The sequence below is a fragment of the Indicator indicator genome, chromosome 10 (assembly GCF_027791375.1).
Source record: "Indicator indicator isolate 239-I01 chromosome 10, UM_Iind_1.1, whole genome shotgun sequence".
Lineage (NCBI taxonomy): Eukaryota > Metazoa > Chordata > Aves > Piciformes > Indicatoridae > Indicator > Indicator indicator.
In genome coordinates, this window is record NC_072019.1 from 35,006,291 (window position 1) to 35,013,892 (window position 7,602).

General features: G+C 48.7%; 1 protein-coding gene across 1 annotated transcript; it reads left to right on the forward strand.

The window, feature by feature from the left end:
- Positions 1-347: 347 nt before the first annotated feature.
- Positions 348-5,403, forward strand: PRPF38A (pre-mRNA processing factor 38A). Its single transcript, XM_054384156.1, has 10 exons — positions 348-486; positions 595-754; positions 1,380-1,501; positions 2,314-2,399; positions 2,518-2,628; positions 3,132-3,244; positions 4,311-4,337; positions 4,417-4,514; positions 4,853-4,901; positions 5,101-5,403. Exons 1-10 carry the CDS (start codon positions 357-359, stop codon positions 5,141-5,143), a joined length of 939 nt encoding a protein of 312 aa, XP_054240131.1. The 5' UTR covers positions 348-356; the 3' UTR covers positions 5,144-5,403.
- Positions 5,404-7,602: the final 2,199 nt, after the last annotated feature.

The following is a 7,602-nucleotide window of genomic DNA, read 5'->3' on the forward strand; positions in this document are numbered from 1 at the left end:
CTCCCAGTGCCCTGCCGCGCCCGCCCCGCTCTCTGGCCGCTGCCCACTCACCGCGCTCGGCTCCTCAGCCTCCTTACGGCACCAGGATGAAATTTCGCGCCAAAGCCGGCCCGAAGCCCCACCCCCCACACCGCGCGCGTGCGCGCACAGGACGGAGGAGACAGGAAGAGGTCACTCACCAGATGCGCCATGTTTGTACCTGGCAGCCCGAAGCCGCGGCTGGAAAGGAAGTTGTAGTCCGAAGATAACATGGCGGCCGGCACCGACGCACCGGAAGCGGAAGTCTCCTCAGTCGCTGCCGGAAAGGGAGCGGGGAGGCCCGCGGCGAAGTTGTCGGGAGCCGTGTAGCGGCGGCCATGGCGAACCGGACGGTGAAGGATGCGCACAGCATCCACGGCACCAACCCGCAGTACCTGGTGGAGAAGATCATCCGCACCCGCATCTACGAGTCCAAGTACTGGAAGGAGGAGTGCTTCGGCCTGACGGGTATGGCGCGGCGGGCTGGGGCTGGGGTTGGGGCTGGGGCTGGGGCGGGAGGGGGCGCGGCGGGGAGCTCGGTGAGGAGCCCGTGCTGACGGCCCGACCCTGTCCTAGCCGAGCTGGTGGTGGACAAGGCCATGGAGCTGAAGTACGTAGGAGGCGTCTATGGCGGGAACATTAAGCCTACCCCCTTCTTGTGTCTGACGCTGAAGATGCTGCAAATCCAGCCCGAAAAGGACATAATCGTGGAATTCATAAAGAACGAGGACTTCAAGTAAGTTGGTAGCTTGCTTTTTATTTCTTTTTTCAACCTCTTCTAGTTGTCGTACCGAATGAAACTGTCCGAAACAGCCAGAGAAACCTTACTGTGGGATTTAGGTTTTAGTGGGTCCTGATAAAACTCTTGCTGAAATGCCCATCCTTCGACTTGCTTTAAGACTGCTGTCTTTGTCACCTGTGCTGTCGGCATGGCCTGTCTTTGTGTTGTGTGCTCGCTGTGGCAATACACCTCTGCCTGAAGCATTCAGAACAAGGAGCATAAAGGAGAGTAAGTGGTTTGAGTTAGCTTTATATTTGATGATCCAGTTAATAGATGGGAGTTTAGACCTGCACAAGTATTCATAGGCTGGACTCGATGATCTCAGGGGTCTATTCCAGTCTCAATAATTCTGTGATTCTGTGAAGCCCTCATAATCTCTTTTAGTGCTTCTTCTGCCTGTCTTGAGTGATGTGTGCATGAAGAAGCCAGGCAGAGATCACACGTCTGTGCTTGGAAGAGAAAGTCTAAATGGCTGGTTCCTCTGTTTGGTTTAGTATACTGGCTTTCCTCAGAAACTGAGAGGAAAAACTCTGAGCTACTAAGTGGAAAGCTGAGACAGATTAAATGGTTCACTCCTCAGGTACGTCCGGATGCTGGGTGCATTGTACATGAGGCTGACAGGCACGGCCATCGACTGCTACAAGTACCTCGAGCCACTCTACAATGACTACCGCAAGATCAAAAGCCAGAACAGAAATGGGGGTAAGCACCTGAACTTAGCTGTGGTTTCTTAGCACCTCACTGATGACCTTTTGTTAAAAAAAAAAAGCTGTGTTAGTTAAAAGCAAATACTTGGTGATACAAGCTTAAAGAACTGTGGTATAACCATCTTTCTGAAACCTTACTTTTATTTTTCCTTGCTTTGCATAGTCTGTTACCTGTCTTGCTGACTTTTACAAATGAGAACTGCTTTTTGTTTATTGTGCTTTCCCTGAGTGCCTCTGTATTCTGTTGGGCACTGAAACACAGCTCCACAAACACCAAAGGAGCACTGAGTGCTGGGCACTGCCACTCTGCTGTGCAGTCGTTTCCTTTTTGCAAGATAAGCCAAAAACGACTTTCCTCACCTTTGAGAATTTAGAACTGTTACTGGGACAGCCCTCTTGACATGAACTAGCTGAAGTGCATCTTTACTCTAGCCTCTAATCATAGAACCATAGAATTGTCAGGGTTGGAAGGGACCTCAAGGATCATCTAGTTCCAACCCCCCTGCCATGGCCAGAGACACCTCATACTAGATCAGGTTGCTCAGAGCCACATCCAGCCTGGCCTTAAAAACCTCCAGGGATGAGGCTTCCACCACCTCCCTGGGCAACCTGTGCCAGTGTCTCACCACCCTCATGGGAAAGAATTTCTTCCTAACATCCAATCTGAATCTACCCATTTCTAGTTTTGTTCCATTCTCCCCAGTCCTATCACTACCTGACACCCTAAAAAGTCCCTCCCCAGCTTTCTTGTAGGCCCCCTAATGTCACCCTTCGTTGTCTTTTCCATGTGATTTTCCTTCCCCCCAGAATTTGAACTGATGCACGTGGATGAATTTATTGATGAGCTCCTCCATGAGGAACGTGTGTGCGATATCATTCTGCCTCGACTGCAGGTTTGGAGAAATAGATGGTTGTGTGAGCTGTGGCACAGGCCCTTCTGGCTCACAAGCTGCCTCCTCAGGTACTTGCTCTCACCTGGGCTAGACAAGGTAAAGCTGTCACCTCTTGTAGAAACGATACGTCCTGGAGGAAGCTGAGCAGCTCGAGCCCCGTGTTAGTGCTTTGGAAGAAGACATGGATGATGTAGAATCTAGTGAGGAGGAGGAAGAGGAAGATGAGAAGGTTGGTGAATTGTTTTAGAAAGGGAGAGTTCAGCTGCTGTTGAACTACCACAGAACACTATGAGAAATAGGAGGGGAGGCACCAGGGGGCTGCTGCAACTTGTATCACCCCTCCTTAATGTATTTTCCTGTCAGCTGCTTGTGAGAACCTCTTAGACTGTGAAGCAGTTCTCAAGTGCTCTGTGTGGCAGGCTTTCGTGTCTTCTGAAGTTCACAGCTCTGAATCTGTTCTGTGTAAACATATTTCAGAGAAAGTGGTTTACTGCATATAATGGAGAGAAGTGAAGGTGATGCTGGAAGTGGCAGTGACAGTCCTAGTCAATTCTGTCACTTCGATTCCCAGTTGGCAAACTCAGGCAGTGCCACTCCCTGCCCACTGGGAAACACTTGAGGATGAGGAAGCTGGACTGCTTGACTTTTGTCAGTCACGTTAATTGTTCAGAAATCTTGACTGATAGATAAACACCTGGACAAAACCAGACTAACACAACCTTCTGTTCGCAGCTGGAACGAGCGCCCTCTCCCGACCACCGCAGAAGAGGCTACCGTGACCTCGACAAACCTCGGCGGTCCCCGGCCGTGCGGTACCGGCGGAGCCGCAGCAGGTCTCCCAGAAGGTGGCTCTCCTGCAGCATTGCTTTTACTTATGTACTGTAGGTGGCCTGAGCAAAGCACTGAACGGGAGGTGACGATTCTCTTCCACCTCCCACTCCATTTAGCCACTTTGTGAAGTGAGCTGCAGTGCACAGTCAACCCATCTGGAGAAGACTTGAGGAGGAGACTTTGGAGGATTTGATAAACGTTTATAAATATGAGGGGACAGGCTCTGCTCAGTTGCACCCTGCGATGGGACAAGGGGCAATGGCTATAAACTCCAGCACAGGAGGTTCCACCTCAACATGAGGAGGAACTTCTTCACTGCGAGGGTCACAGAGCACTGGTACAGGCTGCCCAGAGAGGTTGTGGAGTACTCCTTCTCTGGAGACTTTGGAGACCCATCTGGATGTGTTCCTGTGTGACCTGTGCTAGATTCTATGGTCCTGCTCTGGCAGAGGGGGTTGGACTCTATCTTCAGAAGTCCCTTCCAATCTCTAACATCCTGTGATCTTTCTCTAGCCCTTCAGTAACTCTCAACCTTGCTGGCCCGTGTTAGCTGAACTAACACTGCAGTAAGGGTGTTAAGGAAAACCAAGTGCTTTGTTTTCCTGTAAGCCAGAGACTGCAGAGAAAACTCTGTTAATTGTTTTTATCAACAATAAGCCAGGAAAAACTCCTCACTAACCTCATTTGTATGGGGCAGTCCAGCAGCGTTTCCTGCCTCTTGTGCAGCCGAGCCCGTGCTAACAGGGGACACAGTATCACAGTCTCACAGTACATGAGAGGTTGGATCTCTCTCTCCAGAGATCATTGAGTCCAACCCCCCTGCCAAAAGCAGGATCACCCAGGGTAGTCTGCACAGGAATGCATCCAGGTGGGTTTTGAAAGTCTCCAGAGAAGGAGACTCTACAACCTTCCTGGGAAGCCTGTTCCAGTGCTCTGTCACCCTCACTGTAAAGAAGTTTCTCCTCCTGAGTGCACAGGAGTGTAAGGAAAACCCTGCTGCTGTTGCTGGAGAAGACAGGAAGTGACCCAGCTGCTTGTGCTGTGTTTTGAGCAACTCTCTCTTTTCTCCCCCACTCGCAGGCGAAGCCGCTCTCCCAAGAGAAGGAGGTAGGCATTTGTGTTCTGTTCTTTAACCTCAGAAGGTTTGAACTTAGTGTGGCTGTCTGAAAAGCTGCTTCTCTCTCAGCCCTTCCCCACGCCGCGAGAGGCACCGCAGCAAAAGCCCCAGGAGACATCGCAGCAGGTCCCGGGAGAGGCGCCACAGGTCCCGATCCAAATCTCCAGGTACTTTTGTCACTGATGGATTACTCCTGGCTAGTCTTTACCAGCAGAACACGAACACCCACTGCAAGAGAACCCGTGTCACAGTGTCAGGAAGGTAGCGCAGATGCTTCATCTGCCTTACAAAAGTGCTAGATGTATGAGAGCACAGCAGGAGGAGTCCTCTCATGCGTGCTAAATTGCCTTGAGTACCTTCTCAAATACTTACCAGGGGGAGGTTAATTTGAGTGTTTAATTGAGGCATTATTTAGGACACTTGGCCACTAGAAGCAGATGGCATTAGCAAAGCAAAGGAATTCCAGGGCCTGTGGCAGTGGTTGTTACCTTCTTTTGCCTTGCAGGACATCACCGCAGCCACAGACACAGAAGTCATTCCAAGTCACCTGAAAGGTAAAGGGCGACCTGAGTCCTGGGGATGTCTGTCCTGTAGGAGCTCCTACGTGGCAGTTCAGACTGGGGGTTAAAGGTCTTCTTACAGTGTTGGAGGTGAAATATCTCCCAGAGTACCTCCCTCTGTTTCCTGTGCATCACCTTAGTCCTTCAAACCATGCCAGTGCTGTGTGATCTGCTGAGGTGCTTTCTGTTGCAGATCTAAGAAGAGCCATAAGAAGAGCCGGAGAGGGAATGAGTAACAAATGCAGTCTAGCACACAGCCTTGAACTGCAGGCCAGTGCTGTCCTCTGGGCTTTACAGGGCAGCTGCATCTGTACTGGCTGCTGTTGCAGTCCACTTCTTCAGTCCTTTTCCTCTTGTCCAAGTTTTGTTTGTTTGTCATTTTGAATGACAGTGGGAGCTAAGGATACTTCTTTTTTGTAGGTATTTACTCAGCCTTGTGATAGAATTTGAGGACTGTTTTTAAATTGTTTTTCTGTAAAAACTAGTGAAGAGCAATAAAAATGGGGGGGATCGTCTTTAAAGGCTCCTTGCTCTTTTCTTTTATAACACTTTGTTGAAGCTGGCTTCCTTCTCCCATCAGGGCCTTGTTTTCACAACCTACCACTGTGACTAGTACCTAAAGCTGAGAGTATATTCAGGTCACAGGCCCTGAAGAGCTACCCCCCTGAACTATCTCAAACTCCCAGTACAGCAAAGGAAATAATCTAGTCTTCATCCAGTGTGTTTATCTAAAAACAAGAGCTAACTGGTTCCTAAGTCTACGGGTAGTAGCATCAGCAGAAGTGTCAGAAGCTTCAAGCAGTCCAAGCACCAATACAGGCTGGGCAGGGACTGGCTTGAGAGCAGCCCTGAAGAAAAGGCCTTGGGGGTGCTGGGGGATGAGAAGCTCAACAGGAGCCAGCAGTGAGCACTTGCAGCCTAGAAAGCCAACCAGAGCCTGGGCTGCAGCAAGAGAAGTGTGGCCAGCAGGGCCAGGGAGGTGATTCTGCCCCTCTACTCCACTCTGGTGAGACCACACTTGGAGTACTGTGTCCAGTTGTGGAGCCTCTATTACAAGAAGGATCTAGATGTGGAATGTGTCCAAAGAAGGGCCATGAGGATGATCAGAGGGCTGGAGCTCCTCTGATATGGGAGACAGAGTTGGGGCTGTTCGGTCTGGAGAGGAGAAGGCCCTGAGGAGACCTTCTTGTGGCCTTCCAGTGTCTGAAGGGGGCTACAAGAAAGCTGGAGAGGGACCTTTTAAGGTGTCAGGTAGTGATAGGACTGGGGGGAATGGAACAAAACTAGAAACAGGTAGATTCAGTTGGATGTTAGGAAGAAGTTTTTCCCCATGAGCGTGATGAGACACTGGCACAGGTTGCCCAGGGAGGTGGTGGAAGCCTCATCCCTGGAGGTTTTAAGGCCAGGCTGGATGTGGCTCTGAGCAACCTGCTCTAGTGTGAGGTGTCCCTGGGCATGGCAGGGGGATTTGAACTAGATGATTCTTGAGGTCCCTTCCAACCCTGACCATTCTGTGACTCTATGTACCTTTACAGGCAGGAATTACTCAGTGTATTCACAGACACTAAAGCACTACTTTCGGCATAGTTTGTGGCCTACCTGTGCCTGAGAACAGAACAGGGCACAGTTTTTCTCAGCTCTACCCTCTCTGAATGAAGCTGGCACACAGTAAGTCCCTGTTTTACAAATTAAGAGTAATTAAGCTGTTACGATAGAGTTCTCATCCTAGTAGTTAATGATATAGTGCAGTCATCAGTGAAAGCCCTTGTGCACCAGCCCTTATTCATAGTCATTCCTGAGTACTGCTTCAGGATCAGGAACTGCCAGGTTTCTGCTGAACACTGCATTTACAGCCCAGGTATGCTCACAAGACTGCAACACAAAGTGGCAGTAGCAAATGAACTGATGGAAAGGTCTCTAGCATGGGTTCACTGTACAGCCTGAGTTCTCCAGAGCACAGTGAACCTGTGCAAAGCAGGCTGCACAGAGCAGGTGTGCTCTTCCCTCGAGTGTTTTGCAAGGAAGACACCTGGGGAACAACACAGCTGTACTGATTGTATGACTCACTGCAGCTGCTCCTCTGTTAAGACACCTAAATTACAGCTGCTTTTATTACTCTGGCTTCCTAATTACAGCTGAATGCAAGCATGCATACAAAGAGGGAAGAGGAAAATGATTATGTCCTTTTCTTTTTTTTTTTTTCAGTTTTATTTTTCTTTTAAAAAGGAATGGGTTTTTTTGGCACTACATAGTTCTGTAAAGAATAGAAGTGACAAATTTTTAAACACACGAAATCCCCTTCTAATTTTATTTGTTTTTTTCTTGCCTTTTTTTTTTTGTAGAACAATATATATAAAGTCTGAAGCAACCAAAGTATGAATACAGCTAATAGAAAATAAAGAACTTAATTTTAAAAATTCTCTCTCTTTACAGTTTTATCAAGATAGACCAAAACACAATTCCCCTTAAAAATAGGGTAATAAAATAGATGAAATTTGTATCACTGGGCTTTGTGATACTTGTAAAAACTATACTTCATATCTATGTACAAATGATACAGTTTAAAAACAGTCTTAAATAATCTTGTATCTAAACATGTTGCATTAAGATTTTAAATCAGAACCTGAATCTTTTTTTCCTCCCCCTCCCTCCCTTTCTCCTTCCCTCCCTCCCTCCCCCCTAGCCCCATCCCATT